This window comes from Dreissena polymorpha, chromosome 15 (assembly GCF_020536995.1).
Source record: "Dreissena polymorpha isolate Duluth1 chromosome 15, UMN_Dpol_1.0, whole genome shotgun sequence".
Classification (NCBI taxonomy): Eukaryota; Metazoa; Mollusca; class Bivalvia; order Myida; family Dreissenidae; genus Dreissena; species Dreissena polymorpha.
Window position 1 is genome coordinate 59,946,315 of NC_068369.1, and position 21,529 is coordinate 59,967,843.

At 34.8% G+C, this 21,529-nt stretch overlaps 1 protein-coding gene across 1 annotated transcript; it reads left to right on the plus strand.

Moving 5' to 3' along the window:
• The first annotated feature begins 4,421 nt into the window (after positions 1–4,421).
• LOC127860370 (all trans-polyprenyl-diphosphate synthase PDSS1-like) lies at positions 4,422–19,886 on the plus strand. Its single transcript, XM_052398400.1, has 9 exons — positions 4,422–4,589; positions 7,363–7,521; positions 8,195–8,328; positions 9,430–9,568; positions 11,847–11,958; positions 13,065–13,174; positions 14,430–14,510; positions 16,126–16,320; positions 16,717–19,886. The coding sequence occupies exons 1-9, from the start codon at positions 4,428–4,430 to the stop codon at positions 16,855–16,857; spliced, it is 1,233 nt and encodes a 410-aa protein (XP_052254360.1). The 5' UTR covers positions 4,422–4,427; the 3' UTR covers positions 16,858–19,886.
• Positions 19,887–21,529: the final 1,643 nt, after the last annotated feature.

A 21,529-nucleotide genomic window follows, 5' to 3' on the forward strand; every position in this document is an offset into this window, starting at 1 on the left:
TGGATGACTTTTTACATTTCGGTTGACCCCTTCTAAGTATTTTCCGTAAACGAGTCGACACTCCACATTGCCATGACTCAACAGTTGCATTTTGATATCTCATTATACTTGTATTGCTTGCAGAGCACAATTCAACAATATCATTGAAAGCGAGATGGCATCTGCAACTCATAGTATGTTTACCTTCAAAAATAAAATTGTTGAATTTCATATATGATACTAATTTAACACTAAAGCAAAGCTCATTCAAGATTATAGTAAGTAATTTCTTCGAAAAAAAATGTCTACATATGTATCGCTATCTAAACAATATTTAACGTCTGTATGTGCACATTGATAAAGTTTAACTGAATATCTGCATTACGCGAGCTTCATTAAACATCACGTTAATATCAACACTTTGATATTTAGGTGAATGTCCTCATTAACAAAGTTAACATGGTAAACCATCTTCGTTATTTACTGACTGTTGTCTACACAATGTCATGTAAAATATATTATGTTAATGGCGAATCACAAAGCATAACAGCATCAATAGATCTATAAAACGTTAAAATGCCACAAGCTTGGCAGAAACAAGAAATTAATCAAGAATAGCATTGTGTCTCATGTGCATTTTATAGGATTAAGAAATATTACTTAGATTGTTAGTAACTGATGGTGTATGGGATATACACCCGCAGCAATTATTTACCATAAGACAAAGACCTATAGAAGTCTATAAGTCTTTGCATAAGAGAACGAAAATACACCATGGGAACGTGACCGCTCTAAGCCAATCGGATTACGTCATTTTTGTAGAAGGTGAGCTATTAGGTTATTGCAAATCATAAAACCTACTTTTAGACTGTTGTACATTATGTTATGATGGGTATAAATATTGCATTTTTTAAATATTAATGAGCACAAATATCACATTTTACTTGCTAATAGCTGGCACACCATACTCATAAATTTCCATTAACGCAGTTCATTGAAAAAATTAACCGTAAACGACAATATTTTTTTAATTTGTATTGCGTTTTTAAAATTATTATTTATAGTAGCATCCTTAAATCAATTGCATAAGTAGATGTTATTTAAGGTTTATTTAAAAAGAATGGAAAACGAGCAATATGTGTTTGCGTTGTTTTACAAAAAAATAAACGTGGCGGCACTAACATTTTTATTATGTTCGTTTTGCAAAACATTGTTTAATGTTTAAGCAAAATTATAGTATTTAGGCTATTCATGTCAACCGCCGCGCAAAGCTTTCACGGGAAATAGCAAAGCTGGTTTATATTCCTGCCTTCATAACTAATCACGTTATGATAGCCTAGTCACGTGTTACAATAATTTTACCGTTATTATTTTCACTTTTAAAATTTAGATAACTATTTTCTTTTCATTATTAACCTTATCTTACATCCAATTTTCAAAATGTAAAATAAAATGATACCTCTTTTGATAATAGAATACTTAATACTTTCAAAAATGTTTATGGAACACTGAACATAGAATGAAAGTGGTATGGCCATAGCTGTGGCTTTAACTTAAAGTCGTTTTAGAACCATTCACTTTCACTTTTGTTCATGCATGCTTTAAAATTGTTCTTAACATTATAAAAAGTTTAATCTTAGACTATACTAAGATACCTATAATTAACACGGATTAAGTATTTTTATTCCAAATAGATTGTTCGATAGTGTCAATAATGGAACTATAGATATACAATTCCACAATATGTGCATAACAGTTTGCTTCTAAATAATATTTATTTCGTGGCGGTATCCAAAAATATTCACCGAACTAAATGTTACAAATATAACTGTAACGCATATCCACGATAAAAATGTTCTGCACTCAAGTAATAATAAAATACAAAAAATACACACTCTTTATAGGTTTCAGCACTGTCCTTACCTATGTATCAATTACAAGTAACCAGTAAGTGAGTAAACCAATATTTTCCAGATGGATGTAAGTGCTAGTTCCCGGTAAACGTATTTGTAAGAGATCGAAACATATAAGCGTCAAGAAGTGACATCACTACTTATCTTGTTCTCGTGCTATTATACTAAGGGTTTTATACTAAGGGCGTAATGAGATATTTTAATATTAATGGATTCACTCTTAACACCACATAAATGATGCTTAATTAAGAAACGAATGTCTTCTTGATATCTTTCAAATAAAAGGGTTTCGATGTGGCTTTTAGTAAATGTGGATACTGCCCATGGTCTATTATGTGTCACACAAACAATGGATGCATTTAGAGCTTATTTCAGACGTGGTACCTGTTTTCCGTTACTTGAAATCAAATCAATATATAAGAGTTATTATGTCGAGATATGTGTGCACCTCTGAATAATTTGACAATAAGCACCATTCAAGTATTGAAAGGGTCTTTTCACGTTTTGATAAATTGACAAAATTAAAATAAAATGTTTTTGAATCGCAAATTTTCGTTGTAGATATGATATGTGTGAGGAGACAGTATTACTGAACATTAACCATGCTCTAATATATCCATTAAATGCATCTTTTTACGATTTAAAAACCTTAAAATTAGTAAGCTTTGCAACGTGAAACGATTGAATAATTTTGAGAGTTCTGTTGTTGTCGTTATATTTTCTGATACTACGAGGATTGCTTATTTAAAGTATAAAATACATCACACATTTTATGAGCATGGATGCTCGGTCAGCAGCTGGAGCGTTCCGCGGATGGCTCAGCAAATCCAGCTGAGTCCGTCACCCTCGAGCCGGACGTCTTCTTCACTGCTGAGACTGCTGTCATCTCCAGGATGCAGCGGATCTGACCAATCCGCTGTTTATCGTCGAGAGTTCGCCTGCCCGTACCGGTCCAGAGGTCCCGTCTGTAGAGGGACGGGTACGGCGGGACAGCAAGACCAACAGTGGAAGGACATACGGGACGGACTCGGGGTTCCTTCTGCGGGGAGGGAGCCCATGGACATCGAGGGGGTGGCTTTAAAGAGGGACCCCGGGGCGGCGGTACCTATTGCGCTCAACGCGCTGGAGAAACCGTCTCGGGGATGAAGACGACAGCCGGTTACAGCGAGAGGGGCCATAAAGGCAGAGCGGTGCTTGCACTCCCTTGGCGGAGGCGTACAGACAAGAATTTGTCTTTGAATTGTCAACTACCAGTGCACATTAAGGTCTCATTGGCCACCGTGCACTGGTTTATTTGGATCTAAATTATATCTTTGGCGTGGGACCTGACAATAAACTCAGAACAACAACATGAGCATGGATGGCCGAGTGGTCTAAGCGTTAGACTTTTACTCCACGGGTCAGTGATTCGAGCCCAGTTGAAGGTTACATATTTTCTTTCTTTAATTGTATTCTTGTTGTTTTTTATTGGAGCTTTTTCAATAGATCCAATGTTTACATCTATCAATATAGAGAATTTAATGACAATCTTTAATTCAAAGTCTGTGAAAAGGCCCCTCTAAGGTTTTTTGGTTTATTGTTAGGAAAGCATTTTTGGCGTCGAATCATGTCCCATGCCCAGGTTTATAGTTTATTCAGGTCTTGCTCTAGGATTCCATGGTCCAGGCGTAGTTTCAAGTGCGAATATTAATGTTACGAGACGCTAAGGACTTTAAAATCAGATCATCTACTAAACAGCAACGAGTTATAATACCAAGCCTAACAGGCGCGTTTATCAGTCGGGGATCTTGCCCGATAGGGAAAGTTGGGGAATCCCCCTTTGACTTGCCCGATCGGGAAATATTGATTGGAAAATTGCCCGATCAGGAAAGAAAACAACCATATTTTTCATATACCTTGGCAAAACGTGTCCGGGCATCACATAACTCATCCAAGGAACAACTTAAAGAACTGAATCCAATCTTAAAACAATTATATTAAATTTGACTGTAGCGATTTGTTTTAAATGTTGTTGTTCGTCAGATATTCAAGCCCAAAGGTGAGCAACTTTAAGCATCTATCAACATTTTCCGCACTTGCCTGTTTTGAACACATACTTGCCAGAAGGTGTAAGTCGTTGGATGAGCTGTGTGCAAGTCAAAAGGTAGTTGCAATAATTCAACTTCAGCTTCATAACCCAATGGGTTGCTGAGAGCCGCCATAGCAAAAATTATCAAATGCTCTGGGAGTCCGTTTATATGGACTAGTCAAAAGGGGTTTCCCCAACTTTTCCAATCGGGCAAGATCGCCGACTGTTTATGTTACCGCTTTAATCATGCGTGAAATTCATTGTAATTGTCAGAGCTAGATGCAACGCGCAGTTACGCATTTTGTTAAATGCGATATATAACATTGAATAAGCCTTTATTTCAATTATTATATTCATTTTTGAATAGATTATTTAAATAATCACTTACACAACAATTTACGTACAGAAATGGAACATTACAGTTTCTGACCTTTGAATAACCTTGTAGTTTGATACGAATTTTCAAAATGGCTACCACAGTGTTGTCAATGTCAGGAACATCAATTAAAATGTTAAACTATTGTCTTAAAAATGACGTTTGTGTTCATGGTATGAAAACAGGATTTACTGGTGCATCATTGAGAAGACTTTCTATGTATTTAAAACATTCTTGCCATAAAACGAAAAAGGTAAATTTCAAGATTTTGCCCTGGGTTAAGCAACCGGTCAAAATGTTGCATAACACGTGCTTGCGATGCTCTGGTACTTGACAAAAGGTCCTTATATACATAATAAAAGAAAAGGTATCCAACTATGATTTCACAGGTGTATTGAATAACACTATGCAACATCATGCTTAGCTAGGCTTGCCCTTAGGAAAAAAAATATTAGCCAAATTTCAACGTTACGATGACTACATACCCACATACATAAATATAAGCTAATTTGCTCTATATATGAGTGTACCTGTTGCTTTGGGTCATTGTGTGAGACTAACAAAGAATGAGCAACAATATAGTTACACTGTAACTCCAACATAATGCGCATGACGGAGTCCAAGCCATGCAACAGCATTATAAACGGACAACGTTATAAGTTTTAACTCATTTATTGCAGGGTGCTTTAAAAACGGGTAAAGTATAGCCTTTAATATAGGTCCTGTTTATTGCCATGCTGTGTTGTCATCCGCAAATACATGCATATAAACAGAATCGTATCGTTAACAGTAATATACATTACCGCTTTTTTAATGTGCACATTTATCTGATAATCCAATAAAGTTACATCTCTTAAAAAATAATAATCTTGAACATTTATGACTATAAATATGTTTTCAAATTTCATAAACACTTCCACATACATACACTATTTTTTAGATGTGTAAAGAGAACAGTGCATTATGGGGCAGAGCTTTCATTGAACGAGCGAATTTAAATTTAGATTGAATGCAATATGATACATGTACAAAGAAATATTTTATTGCTTCATATGCTCACATGCAAAAAACGTGCTTCCCAGGGACTTTCTGATACCGTCATACATGCCATAAATTTTTAGACCTATTCTGGGCAATGAGCTTAATTTTCCGGGATATTTGACAATTTTTGGGGACATGAATACATATACTAAGAACGAGGTAGATGATTACAAAGGGACTTGTAGCAGCAAAATCTATCAGATTGCTGTAGAAGAACGGCAAAAATAAGTTCTATAAAAAGACATGATGAAATATTCATGTACTGGAATTTAATTGTTACAGGATAAAATTGTTATCGGCTGTTGTCTACACATATAACTCGCCATTTGTAATTAATTGTGCACCCTTTGCCTTTAACTTTTCATTAGTAACAATTGTTAACAACAAATTTTACAGTAATTGTTTGCAGTAAAATCCTTTATGATGATGATTGACGCTGTCATAATTGTACTGTTTTAATTGCTGTTTTATTTTACGTAAATGATAGAACTGTTATTCCTTGTTAATCTATCTGGCTTACTTTGTGACCGACATCGATCATAAATAATAGTTGCTGATTAACGCTGCCCTCAAAGCGTTCTGGTAAACCGTTAACAGTGTACTGTGTTACAATAAAGGATTTATCTTCAAAGAATTATTTTATTCCCTGGAAATCTATGTTAAATTTGTTTATATACAGCATGTTTAACCACGCAAAGCATAGACTATGTGCATGATTGACCCGAGCGACTTTTATCCAGTAACATCACACCAAAGGAAGAATTCTACATGGCATATTAAAAATAAACATGTTGTGTTGTGTTTCAGTTTTATGTGGAAATTTAATGAAGAAGACCAAAAGAATGCAAACATGTATGGAATATGGATAAAGTGTTATTATTTTAGTTTAGTATGAGGTTGAGCGCTCTTAAACCGGTTTAAACCCCCATTGACCATTCCAAAGCGGTGACCCCAGCTTTATTTTTCTATGATTGTATGTTATTTCGTAGTTTGCTGTTTCGTACTGTTTTGGCAATTGGTCACTTGCCTTAAAAAAAGGACCAACAAATTGTATACTATATGATCATTACATGTATAATGAAAATGCAATACTGCTCCAGCAGCTGGAGTTTCACTTCTTTATATTTGTTATTTTAGTTGAAGAAAGATTTTTAAATTCAATTATACCTTTGTGTCATCATTTATGTTGTACTTGTCTTAATTTTTAGTTGTAGTATTTGTAGTAAAACAAAATACTTGGAGCTGGTGCGTGTATAAACACGAGAATCTTGTTCTTAGTGTACCCTAAACAAAATCACTGTAAATGGGTCTCCACTGAACATATTTTAAAGCATTTGTAATCACTTATAAAGTTAAATTCAAATAAAAATTAATTTAATTAAACACCTTTCTTAAAGTTTAAAGACCTTTCTTACTAGATTCAAGTTTTAAGGCTTCATTTCTAACCCTTAGTTACTGTTTGCTGCTCATCAGTATAAAACCTGAAACAAACTCGCAGGCTTTTCTGGTACGTGATGTATTATGCTATTTGCACATAGTCTTTTTTACTTCGCTTTTTATTGGGAAAAGGATTAAATTACTCCAAGCGGTGAATAAACAAGTAAAGGAAATTTACTGTTTTAATAAAAGTTACTTACCTGTATAGAATATTTTTATGATCGAACTTCTGAATTTCTTTGCCAAACCTGCATTGTGCTTCATTAAAAAGAATTTTTGTTATTACCAAGAACCGGTAATAATGTATGATGCTGTATAAAATCATCTTATAACACACTTGGGAATAGGTGTGTCTTTATTCACAAGAATGTTCACGTATGAAAGATGGAAACAAAAGGGCATACAAATTGAGGGTGGACCTGAGGTTCTGCTTTAGGAAAATGTTTTTTTTTATTGAAATTTCATACTTTTGAGACAGCACACATACATTTCAATGAAATGGCCAGGCTTGGGTGTCTTCTCAAATTTGGTTAATTTGCACATTTCAGGAAAGTCTATGTACTGCAAAAGTGAGATCCCATGGCCTACCATACCTTGGACAGAGATTCAAGGGCAGACAGGCTGAAAAAGACCTCAACTCACCATCCACACATCCATACACTTTAGTAGAAAACCATCTTAATGGGATTACCTGCAGAATTAAGCAGGTACTGTACTTACATAGCTTGGAACCATAAATCTAACATTGTTTGTTCATTATTCCTCCACAAACGAAGTTTGACAGTGGGTAAATTGAAGACGGTCTGTCTGTCTGTTTGTAGATCTACATAAAATATTCACCTTAAATGTACTTCCATCTTTTTTCAAGCAAGTATTACTAGTATTTTGTATGATGTCATCACCATTAAGCGTGCCTATTGTTTACAAATTTGCTGCCAATCCTGTGAAAGAGCAAGACAAAGCTGTAGTTTATTTATGAAGTTACTAAAATACTGCATGAGAGTTTTATCAGTCACTATATAAATACAGCCAAACTCATATTATACTCTACGATTTGTCAAACATAGGCACAAAAAATAGCATTTATATGGAAGCAATTCATGGGAAATGAATATTTGTAGCAAAGCTATTTCTTAAACATTTATATTTGTGTGATTATGCAAATTTTGACTTGTGAATGCAAGTGCAATTTTATGATATAAAAAATTTCAGCAGTGACAATAATTTGTGAATTGATATTAAAATGTTAATAAGGTTCATGAATGAGATTAAAATTTGATTTTACTATAATCTATTTCCCCATAGGGTTCTGTCTTAGTATCATACAAGCACTTCTTGTTCTGAACCTTACCAGTATAGCAGTTCTACAAATATTTCCAGGATTTGAAAGCAATAGATCATGAGCTACTGCATGTTTCGGAGTACTACTTTGATGGCCAGGGCAAGTTGTTTCGTCCAATGTTGATTATGCTGATGGCAAAGGCTGCCAACTTCCATGAGACTCAGATGGACAGGTAAATAAATATTAGTCTAGTTTAAACCTATTTATTTCAGCTAGATTACATTGAAAGCCTCAGGCTTTTTTGTAACACTCTCAAGTCCATTTCTTGCGACTAGAACCAGTTCTTGGTGTCTTAGGCAGAGATCTAAAGAATGCTCTCTCAGTGGGAATCGATCCTGTGACCTCCTGGTCGCTTGGCTTACAACATCAATAATGCCAAGATGACCTAATAAATAAATATTGGTGTTAGTAAAACTAAAAGTGTTTCTTAAGCTATTTATTGTAAATAAACTCAGGAATAAAATTGTGTGTAATTATCAAACAAGAAAATGAATTAAGTATTTTCCATTGCCAAAAAAATATATGCTTTGGTGTTTTAACTTGCTAAATACAGTATATATTTTAAAGATATGTATATTTCAATTTGCCACTTGCTCACTCGGTGGAGAGCTGGACTACAGTATTCAATCGCTGGTTCAATCCCTGGCTCAGCCATGTAACTTTTGAGGAGATTGGTCATTAAACTCTTCTCTGCCATTCTTTTTTTACTACTAAAGTATGGAAGCTATGTGTTGCTGGCAATATATATAAACTAAGTTCTTGTTAGGGAACTAACCCAGGAAATGTGTTAATTGGATTACTGACTGCCATGATATGGCTAAAATACTGTTGGCAATTGAAAAATATCAGATTGAACTAAATACATGAACGGTTAAGTATGCATATGTCATTCCGACAGTTGAATCGTAAACTATAAATTCATATGTATTTTTATTCCTATTACATTTTTATTCCTACAATTCTAGATACTAAATAGCCAGACCAAAGTCAGGAACACCATTTGCAAGGGTGCTTTCAGTTTTATAAATAACAAACAACATTTTCTAAGTATGTTAGTTTTGTCATTGTCAATATCATAAGAATGTTAATCTTGTGAGTATGGGATCTTTAAATGAAGGTGTTTTTATTCATTCATTTAAACATAACAACAATAAAAATTAACTTTTGCTGTTATTCAATTTTAAGTTAAAGGATTTTTTATTTCTACGTGGTTATTTTTGTGTAGTCTTTGTTTGTTTCTTATTCATTGTTTGAAATATAACCTTCTTTTCAGGCTTTTAGCTAGCCAGGAAAAAATCGCTATGATAGCAGAGATGATTCACACAGCCAGTTTAATGCATGACGATGTAATAGACGCGGCTGACTCTCGTAGAGGCAAACCCTCCATCAATCAAGTGTGGGGACAGAGAAAAGTAAGAATTGGCTAAGGGGCTTGACCATTACTGTACTGTGGTATTTCATGAGAACAGAATAGGGATTTGTACTGGTACTACGTCTAGTATAAGTATGTAATTTTTGTACTGGTTTAATCCTGGTTTATTAGCAAAGTGTAAATTCGTTTACTTAAATACTGTCAAAAATGGTGAACAATTGAAATAAGCAAAAATAATGTTTGGCTGGACTACTACTCACCCAAATGTTTGCGTCCAATTAACGCTCTGGTTAAGTTAACCATTTATCACAAAGACACATTTTTTGACGCATTTCTAGTCCCTTACAAAATTACATTTAATTAAGTATCTTTCTTACGGAATTCAAGTTTCAACAAAGGCTTCATTTCCAACCCTTAGTTACTGATGTGCAGCAAACAGACTGTGAGTTACTCGCAGGCTGCTCTTGTTTTATGCTGGTTGCAAAAGTGATTGTCACTTTTCTTTATGGGGGAAGGGTTGAAGCTGCAACATCACTGTTTCTACTACTGGTAATAAATTTAAACTTCTCAATTGTGTTCCAGTTCATTAAGTGAGGTTACTTAACAAGTTCCATAAATCTGACCTGCAGTTTAGCAGCATTACTTCACTAATGCTAACATGAAAATTCTAATTGAATTATCTTAATTTACAATTATAAAGTTGCAAACTTAGAACTGATTTTTATATAAATTGATAAGTATTATTTCATTTAATAGAAGACTGTTTGTGTAATAAATCAAATAGTTTTCACATTACCAATAACATCAAACACTCATTACTGCAAGGATCAATCTTTTTTGAAATTTTTAGGGAAAAAAGGAAAATCATGACTAAAACTGAGTGTTAACAAAAGGCCCCTTTTTGAGTCCCCTACCAGTGAAACCGCAGAGGGACTTACGGTTTGCGCTCTGTGTGTCTGTCACACTTTTCTGGATCCTGCGATAACTTTAAAAGTTCTTCATATTTTTTTCATAAAACTTGAAACATGGACAGATGGCAATATGGTGATTATGCATGTCATTTCATTTTGTTCGTACATCAAGAATTCTGGTTGCTATGGCAACAAATAGACTACAAATATTGCTGAAAATGGTGAATCCTGCGTAGATAGGGGACTTTTATTGCTTGGCAATAGTCTTGTTCATTGGAGTGTTTGTGTAGATAGGCTTCATGTTGATCTAGCTGACAGATCTAAAATAAGATTTGCATCCATTTCAGTCAAGGTCATTGTATCTAAAAAAAAATAAATAGTTTCTTTACAATACCTTGAAATTGTATGGCAGTATTGTGCTGTAACTTTATGGCCGGTAATCTTAGCTGCCACCTTTTTTTTTACAATGCATTGATAAATGAGCCAATTCTACTTCCGAGGTGGCCCTATAGACCAAATAGAAATTTGCTGGTCACACAAGCAAAAAATATTGATTTCCTTAAAACAACTACACCATGACAACTTATTAAGGTCCTCAAGTTAACAAATGGGTTTTGATTTTATGTTTATGTATGTTTATGGATAAATTAATATTTGCTGAATCGCACTACATTGCCAGATCTTTTAAATATTGTGAAATATGTTGGAAAAACATATTAAATGTACTCACTCTGAAGAATTATCTGTGAAATTTATCAAACATCAGGTCCTTAGCGCCATCTCAAAGTAGGCTTATGTATTAATACATTGCACAAGAGAGCTTGCGCCAGTTATTAAAGGCCGTGAAATTTGTGCATTGGTCGTTAACATGCAAATGCTTTAAAAGTTATTAAAGTCTATTTGATTATTTGGCTGGTTAATCCCTGCCAAGGTGACATTGTTTTGTATTCCTAAATTTTAAGCTTTAAGTTTACATACATGTATGATGTATAACATCTTCAGATAATCAACATCAAATATGTCTTTGTGGTCATCATATCCGACTGACATACAATTATAGAAGACAGATTGAAAATGAAACTAATGCTATCAAAGCAAAAGAAAAGTCCAGAATACTCAAGCGTGCTGTTGTGGGAAAGCTCTTGCTGTATTCTTACAGTTACCCACTCACAAGCAAAGTGTAAATGGCTATGTGCAAACAGCATACAACCAGAACAGCCTGAGAGTAACTCGCAGTCTGTTCAGGTTTTATACTGTTCGCTGCTCATCATTATCTAAGGGTTAGAAATGAAGCCTTTAAAACTTGAATCAAGTAAGAAAGGTCTTATATTAAATTGAACTTTCTAAGGGACTACAAATGCATGAAAATACATATCAAAGTGGTATAGGGTTAATATTCTTTTCCAGGCAATAATAGGGGGAGACTTTGTGATGGCGATGGCATCTATAGAGCTTGCACGTATACGGAATGAAGACGTGGTCTCAGTGGTGGCTCAGATTACTGAGGATTTAGTCAGAGGTAAATCATCAGAATCAGGAAGGGATTGAATTTGCAGTCTGTAGCTTTGCTCTTGTGACGATATTAGTTTACAAGGTTCATGATGTACATGGTATTACTTCAGGGATTATTTTTACCTCTGCATCCTACGTCTCTGACGCAAACTTTTTGCAATGGACTCATAAATAGAAATAAATTGAGTTGGGGACGCAAACAATTTACATTTAATGCCTTTTTTATATTCCCCAAGTAATCCAAGATAGAAATGGGTTTGAACAAATTAATTTTCTTTGTAAAGTTCACACGGAACATTTGCTTTTGTAATCATTAGAGTTTGTACCAATACATCGCCCAACTGAGCGGGCTGTGTTCTAACAATTGTTCTTCTTTTTTGATTATTTTTTTCCAATCATAAAATTCATTATATTCCACTTAAATTTTTGCTGGAATTTCAGAAAAGAGTTCTCAATCTGTATTAAATCTACTTTGATTTGTCGAACATAGTGCCTGTTGTGTGCTCATCGAGTTTCTTTTTTTACGCATGTTTGTTAGGAATACTCTTGTCTGAATAGATGATATCTTCCCCAATGGAAGAACATATCCGTTAATTCAATTATACAAGTTATCCAATATGGATGTTTACACTTCATATGTACTTGCTTGAAGGGGAACTATAAACAAAATTTAGTCTAGGCAAAAAGTATTGTCCCTGATTAGCCTGTGAAAATTGCTTAGGCTAATCTGGGATGACGTTTTATGCACATGCATTAAGCCCAATTTTCTCAGAAGGAGGGTTATTTAGAAATGTACAGATAGCAGTTTTTATGCCCCCGGATCAAATGATCAGGGGTATATTGTTTTTGGCCTGTCTGTCATTCTGTCAGTCTGTCATTCTGTCCCAAAACTTTAACCTTGGTTAAAGTTGGGTTAAAGTTTTGCAATATTGAAGATAGCCACATGATATTTGGCATGCATTTGTATCTCATGGAGTTGCACATTTTGAGTGGTGAAAGGTCAGGGTCAAGATCATCCTTCAAGGTCAAAGGTCTAATATATGACTTCAAAGTGGCGCAATAGGGCGCATTGTGTTTCTGACAAACACACCTCTTGTATTTTGCTGTCTTCAGGTGAGTTCATGCAGCTGGGGTCCAAGGAGAGAGAGGAGGAGAGATTCACACACTACCTCAATAAGTCTTTCAAAAAAACTGCCAGTCTTCTCGCAAACAGCTGTAAAGCGGTATGTGCACTTTCTATGGAACAGAATCAGCCACAGTCTATTGGATGTAATGACAAAAGCTTGTGTTTTCCGGTCCAGAAAATTTCAGAATCATGTTATTTGTAAATTAACATTTGGTCCAGCATGTATTAACAAATAACATAATATCTTTCAATTTTACAATGCGTCATGATATAGTTTTATTCTCAAAGTGACTACCAAAAATTATATGAAGCTCAAACTGAGTACATGGTAACCTTATATTATTCCAACTACCTTGCATTGACGGGTTTACAAATAATGTGGTCCAAATATTTTCCTATATGAGACAACACAGGGCGTGAAGAGATTTCAAAGTCTGTTATATTTCATAAAAGTGTTAATAGTTTCTTGAAATCATGTTCAATTTCAAACTTCAAATAGTCCCAATAATGTGAATGCTCTGACCTTGAGAATTGTCGATGGGTTAATGGTTGCTCTGAAAGCAACAAAACAAGGAAGGTCAAGCCTCAGACACATTTTAACTGTTTTCTCCATAAATAAATGGGCAGTGCTCTGTAAAAAGGGGGGTTTAATGCATGTGCAAAGTGTCGTCCCAGCAGTCCGCACAGGCTAATCAGGGACAAAACTTTCCGCTTAAACTGGATTTTCACTTAAAATAAAAATACAATAAAAGCGGAAAGTGTTGTCCCTGACTAGTCAGTGCAGACTGCACAGTGTAATCTGGGACAACACTTTACACACATGCATTAAATCCCCTTTTCACTGCTCAAATCTATTTTTGTAGCTTTGAGCACATAATGATCATAATTATTGTGCTGCTTATTCTTGAGTTATCAAAATTGTTGACAATCATTCATAGGTTAAGGTCATAAGGGCATGTGACATGATAACCGTTTCAACCGTTTCAACTAATTATAAGAAGAACAATTACTTTGGATCATATAAATCAGTATGTTGGTTAGGCTTTAGCTAAGGATGACACATATCGATTTCTAGATCAAGCATTCTGAGGTCAAGGTTACAGGAGCCCACAATGAAAAAAACTCTTTACAATTTCATATATTGACGGCAGGCTGCAAGCATACATGTTCTGCTTTTCTTATTTATTCCCATATTAAAAGAGGTCATTGAGATTAAAATCAGAATAAAAACATGTTTCAACTTTCAAAGTGATTTTCAATAATAGTTTCAACTCCTTTAAAGTTTTCTTCTCAGTTCTGATGTGCCATGTGTTGCAATATACTCATGTATAACTACTGCATCTCTGCTTCAGGTGGCTATCCTAGGCCAGTGTGATGAAGGCGTGGAAGAAGTGGCCTTTGAATATGGCAAGAATATAGGCATTAGTTTCCAGGTATATGGATGGCTGGGTTATTAGGGGTTGTGACATAAAAAAACAAGATTTGAAAATAACTGGAAGGCAAAAACTAGCAAAAAAATGAGTTAAAAAAATTACTGGAAGGCAAAAACTAGCAAAAAAATTGAGTTAAAAAATAACTGGAAGGCAAAAACATTTAAACAAACAGAATTTACTATTTACTATCTATAAGGGTTAATAGTATCAACAGAAAGAAGATCAGTCTTGGGTTTTTTCAGCAAAGTTTAAGGGCCAGTCAATAAGTAGCATTCCTATGTTAATTGTTTTTTTTGTTTTAAAAATTGTTTTACATTTTGAAAAAAAAATACATTGGAACTTTGATTCTTAAGAAGGTTTGAAAGTTGTCCCTTCAACTCCCAGGTGATACTGTTTTTCTTGTATGACATGATGAAAAATATGTGTACCAGACTTTTATTTGATATTAAAAAGGGAAACCGGGATCAATCGTAGTTTAATCATTTATTTTGTCAACATCATGAAAGCATATATTCCTGCATATTCACCATTCCACTCTCAGACTTAAGAATAATGAATAGACTTAGAAACAATAAAAACTACGTCCAGTGTTTGAACATTAACAGGCTACCCCGCTGTAGATAATGTCATTAACCATATGTTCTACATGCAAATTATGTAGGTATAGGTGATTAATGCCAAGTTTGACTCATAATTGAAGCAGCTCATGATTATTCTAATTGAAAGAATATCTGAATTCTTAGACATTAGTATAAGAATTGTTTGGTGAATATGGGTCCATGTCAGTCAAGATAATCTGGGGCTCATGTGAGTGTCCTAGGGCCTTTGGCCCTCTTGTTAGCTATGGTAGCCATATTATGCAGACGCAGAAACACATGCACATGTTTTTTAGAAGTCCTAACAAGGAATAATTGTGCAAATTTTCAAGAAGATTGGTCAACAATGTTTAAAAATAAATATTTCAAATGTGCACAACTAACGCAAATTCCATTAAGAAAAAAGCGTATATTTTGTAAAGTCAAACAGAACCTTTTAAATAATTTTGGCAGAAGACCATCTAATAAACATATGTGTAAAATTATTTACAAATCTTATTTTAGGGTTACGAAAAAATGGTGTTGAGAAACATTTATACGGGCAAAAGCCTGCAAAGCGGGCGTTGACCGTTCATACATATGGAAATTTAGACATAAAATTACACCTAGGGATGCATCTCCAAAAAATTTGCCACACAACATTTATTTTCGCGATGCTATTTATGACCTAGAACAAATAAAAAACACGTTGACATATGTTAAATCACATGTAAAAACATACCTCAGGAAAAAGTATATAATTGACATCATAATTGTGTAGCGAATCGCACTTAATATTTTAGCTATGTGTAGTGAAGCAAAATTGTTAACCATATGCACATGTAGACCCACAATGGAACATTTGTGTCAATTTCATGAAGATTGCCATAGATATTTAGAAAATATGACAGGAATACAATATGTTTACCCAATTGGTTACAGCATAGAAATGGGGGGGGGGGATTTTCTGCCACAGATATTTTCCCAAACTAACACAAGTGTTTCCGGAACATGTAATCCTACTGTTTCCTTGTTTGCAGCTGATAGATGATCTGCTTGACTTCACATCGTGTGATCACGTGATGGGAAAGCCAACAGCCGCTGATCTCAAGCTAGGGCTGGCTACAGCCCCTGTGCTGTTTGCAGCCAAGAAATATCCCGAGCTCAATGCCATGATCATGAGGAGGTTCACAGAGGAGGGGGACGTGGAGACTGCCAGACAACTTGTGGCAAAGGTTTGAGCATTCTGTATACATGTTTAGAGAATTACAGTGACAGGTGAAGCATTCAGATCAATATAAACATTCGTTCAACATCACAGTAATAAATAAAATGTTTATCTTTTCCTTTAATTAATAAATTTGTTTGAATTGTGTTATTTAAAAATGCAATTAATGAGATCATATTTTATCTAACACTTGCTAAATATAATGTCCTTGTTTACAGTAACCAAACATTCTCAATATAATCAGTGCTCTATGAAAAAGGGCTTAATTCATTTGCCTTAAATTTCGACCTTGATTAGCCTGTGTAGTTGGCAGAGGCTTATCCTGAATCTGAGTTGACACTTCCCACATATGCATGAATCATTGTTGACCGAAGTGAGGCTCATATCTATTGGTCCCCTGCAGAGTGACGGTGTGGCTGAGACAAGGGAGCTGGCCCAGAATCACAGCCGGGAAGCGGTACGACAGATTCATACTCTGACCAACTCAAAGTACACGACGGCCCTGGAGAGGGTTGCTGACATGGTCTTGTCTAGGAACAAATAACGCTGTTGAAGCTTAGGACTTACATTTTCAAATTAATTTTAGTGTGTTGTACTGTACAAGTCTTATGCTGAGTTTTATACAGGGACGCTCTGTGTTTTATGCAGGGATGTGATATCTCCTCCTTTCAGCCTATTTGCTTCCTTTCAATGCCTTTCAATGCCAAACCAATATTACTAATAGAACCTAAGTTTGCTTGAACTATTTTAAGATGAAGAGTTTATTTGAACACAAAAGGAGATTTCATAATTTTGTAAACTCTGAATTTTCCACTGCAGAGTTCAAATAGCACACCCCTGTTTTGTGTTAATAGAAGTCAGATACAAGTAAGTTCCATTTGTTATAAATTATTACATGTTAATGGATACATTGAAATGTTTGTTTTTTTTACTTTTACATACATACTTTGTACTTAATATTGTTATGATGATTTAATATTAATTATCATATACTATTTTCATTGAATAAGAAATTTAAGTGCTGACATTCCTTGCAAGTAAAAGCATTTATAAGCTCTACTGGGCACAAGTGATAATGGGCAGCTTTAAGGATACCATGTTGTCTGTCAGTCCATGCGTTAGTGCATCCATGATTTTTTTCATCTTATCACTTTTCCTCTGAACGGCCAAGCAGATTTCAATGAAATTTCACAAGAATGATCCTTAGGTGACCCTCTTGCCTTGTTGTTCATATCGTTCCTGTCTATTTCATATGGAGGTAAACAGGGCTAAAAATAAGATTTTAACACATGGGTGAGGGCTTAAATATTGATAGTAAAGATTTTCTAGTGTTACACTAGTTTGTTCCAGGCATTACCCTGGGACCAAAAATTGCGATACCCCAGGGATCAAAAGATTTATAAAGACCTATATGGCGAAATGGCTTCAAAATATTACCGTAATTACTCTGTTTTCGGACACCCCTTTTTTACCAAAAATAATTATTTTTTGTGACTCTTAATTTTCGGACACACAAGTTTTTGTCCATAAGTCTCTAAGTTTTCGGACAGTATATTTAACAGGGCTATTTTACCAAATTTCGATCCTGTTATCGATATTTAATGACACTTCGATCATGGGGTTTTACAACCAGATTAACATTATAAAACATGGCAGGTGCATGCCTGAAGGCAACAGACCATTACATTTGCGTTATTGGGTAAATAACCTTGTAAACAATGGTTTCGCCCGATAGCATAAGCGTTTTGACTATTACCAGGGTATTGCAAGTTCTATGAACAATGGAAGGTGTTAGACAACAACTATCGGAAATGAACAAACAAAGAATTCATAGTTTGCTTTTTTATTGTGTTAATTACAGGTTCATACTAGCGAGTATGGGTACATCACATGCTTATCTTTGAACTCGTTGGTCAAAGTACAACATTGTAGTAACTTTCTGTCAAATAAATTAAGCATTTAAAATTATTTAGAATGCAGTGCAAACATATATAACTGTAATTTATACTTTAGGGCATGATATTTTACAAGCCCGTGCTATTACAGGTAGTCGTTGATACTATTGACGCTTTTTTCGGACACTTCAATTTTCGACTCGAAAGTTTTCGGACACCTGTATTTTGTGAATATTTTTGGTATCTAAGTTTTCGGACACGTATAATATTTTTAAGTGTCCGAAAACATAGAGTAATTACGGTATTCGCTAAAATGAACCCAAAGGTGTAATATTTGGAATGTAACATTATATGACCCTTTTCTAAGCTTAAAATTGACCCGGGCTATCTTGTTTCCCTTATTTGTATAAATGTAAATGGAAAACTTTAAACTCTCTGAAACCTCAAGGCACAGAGGTTTGATATTAGGATTGTAACATCATACATTGGTTCTCTTCCAAGTGTGTTTAAATGTCTTTTGGGTTAAAACTGGACCAGTCAAGGGGTTACTAGTTATTCCTTTATGTTTGTAGTGAAAACTTCTCCTTTAAAATTGCAATGCACAGAGGATTGTATTTTGGAATGTAACATTTAATGGTGTTCCTTGTGGTAAAAAATGGCGCCACGCCCCAGGGGATACTTGTTTTCCTGATATTTATTAAGGGAAAACCTTAAAAACGTCTATGCTGAAACAGCAATGCTCGAGGATTGATTTTGGGCATGGAACATCTTATGGTTGGCCTCCACCATGTTAAAAACATGCCTTTTGGGTCTAAACAGTATCGCTCTGGGGGTAACTTGTTTCCCTTTTATGTATGTAGGGCTATATTGAAAATTTCTTAAAATGCAATGCACAGAGGTATGATATTTGGAATTGTATGGTGGTCCTTTACTAAGTTTGCTCAAATCATGCTCTTAGGGTAAAATTGGTCTTGCCTAAGGGTTACTTGTTCCCATATACATATCGGTATATATTGAAAACTTAAAAACATTATCGAAAAATCTCAAAGCTCACAGGTTTGGTACATGTACTTGGTATGTAAGACTGTATAGTGTGATCAATTATGTTCCACCCTGGGTTGACTTGTTTCCCATATATTTGTATGGTAAACAGCCTAGCACAGAGATTTGGTATGTTACATTTAATGGTGGTTCCTTTACCAATTTTTTTATCCTTTGGTTCAAAATTGGTATTACCCTGTGGGTTACTTGTAATGATAGTGCTGCATTGTAAAACAATGGTTGCAGACAGTGAAAAAACATGATGCCAGGGTAATGGAAGATTCTTGTGAAACAATCTGAAAACTCTGGAAGTTTATCCTTTTTTTAGTATTTATTAAACTTGCTTAGAATATCTGATCTTATTAAAACTTGTCTTGATTTGAAAGAGTTTCCAAAACATTATGAATTGTCAAAAAAGGTCATTTCCCTGAAGTCCCAGGTGAGCAACTTAGGACCTATGGCCATCATGCATTATGGTTTGTTAAACAAAACTCTTACCTCAAGAAGTGTGTGTATAACTAGTCCCATGAAATTCATGCTGCTGTCAGTACATTTTGCTTTGTAACATTGCATACCTTTGCACTACATGTGCATACCTTTGCACTTCATGTGCATACCTTTGCACTACATGTGCATACCTTTGCACTATATGTGCATACCTTTGCACTACATGTGCATACCTTAGAACACAGTGCTGTCTGATAATGAAAATACACAGTTCATGAGATACTCAAGTATACGTTGTGTTCTCATTTTATGAACATTTTGTAGTAAAAAATGCATTGTGCCTTTATGTTCAATTTATATGTTGGCAAGATTTTTGAGTGAATATATATGACGCATTAACCTAATTTATTGTTAGAATTGAAATTAGTAAATCATCATGTTCAGACATTATCAAATACATACATTTGTTAATAAGGTCATAGAGTTACTTTAATTTACGGTAATTGTTTTAGTGATCGTTTAAATAGCACTCTCAAGAAAAGTCTAAAGGATTGTAGTCCTTAAGCATAACAAACAAGGATGCTGGAAACTTCCGAGACTTAAGGTTGTTTAATTTTCTGCTTATTAGACTGGACTAATGCTTGTTGGAAATTATCATTATTTTATTTGAAATTCAGTTACACCCTTAAATACCATGGCTTTTGTTTCCAAAAGCCTTGATGTGTTGTCATTACATTTCATATTGCACTTAAATTCATGTTCTCTTAATTTCATAATAAACAATGAAGTTTCGTTGACTTTCTGGTATGTTGTTTTTCAGTCTCATACAGCAGGAGACTTGGTGTAAGATATTGTGTAAGTTTAAATACAGCAAACATATTCAAGTTTACCTGAATTGATTTTCAAAAAAGAACTTACTGGCATGTTATTCTTCGTTAACTTACTATACAACAACCAAACCTTATACCTTTACATGTATTTTACATTTTTGTGATGTGAATATGTAATCTTAAATGTAAAATTATGGAAAAATAACCGGAGATAGGGACATAAAGACCTGGGCCTTCCGTCGAGTATCCGAAATAGAGACAAGCAGCATATTTTACACAAAATAAAGGTGAGCAAGTTAACGTAGATTTAAGTAAATTAGATTTCATTTCATTTATACTACAGTTCCTTTTAAGACACTAAAAAATGGCAAATAAGGAACTGGTATTTTAACATAAAGAATTAGTTTCAATGAACCTATGTGTCATCATCATTCACAAGACCAGTCTGGCCGTTGGGGTGAAATGAGAGACGACAACACAGAGATCCTCCGCATGTCAGGTCTTTTGTGGTCTGCTATGAGTAGTTCATCCAGGTGATGGATGTCCATTCTTTCACATTTTCCATCCAGTTTTTTTATGACCGCCTCAACAGGGACATCCCTCTAGGGTTCCCTGGGGCACAGTTTTGCACAGTGAGTTGTTTCTGGTGAAGTGTCCAAACCAAGCCAGCTTTTGTCGTTTGACAGTTCCTAGAAGGGGTTCTTGTAGACCAACAAGTGCTGCTGTCATGTTCCGGATGTACTCATTGGTCTTGTGCTCCAGGTAGGAGATTGAGAATAGTGTTCGGAGACACTTGTGTTCAAGGTCTGCATCCTGCTTTCTGTGTCTGCATGAAGCATTCAGGTCTTGCAGCCATGCAGTAGAAATGAAACTTGAAACTTGCTAATTTGATGAAACGCCTATTTATATAATTATATTCAATGGCGTTTTACAAAACATATATGTACATAAAATTGATAAAAAATAAGAGAGTGATACTATTATGTGGCATTAATTAAAGGAT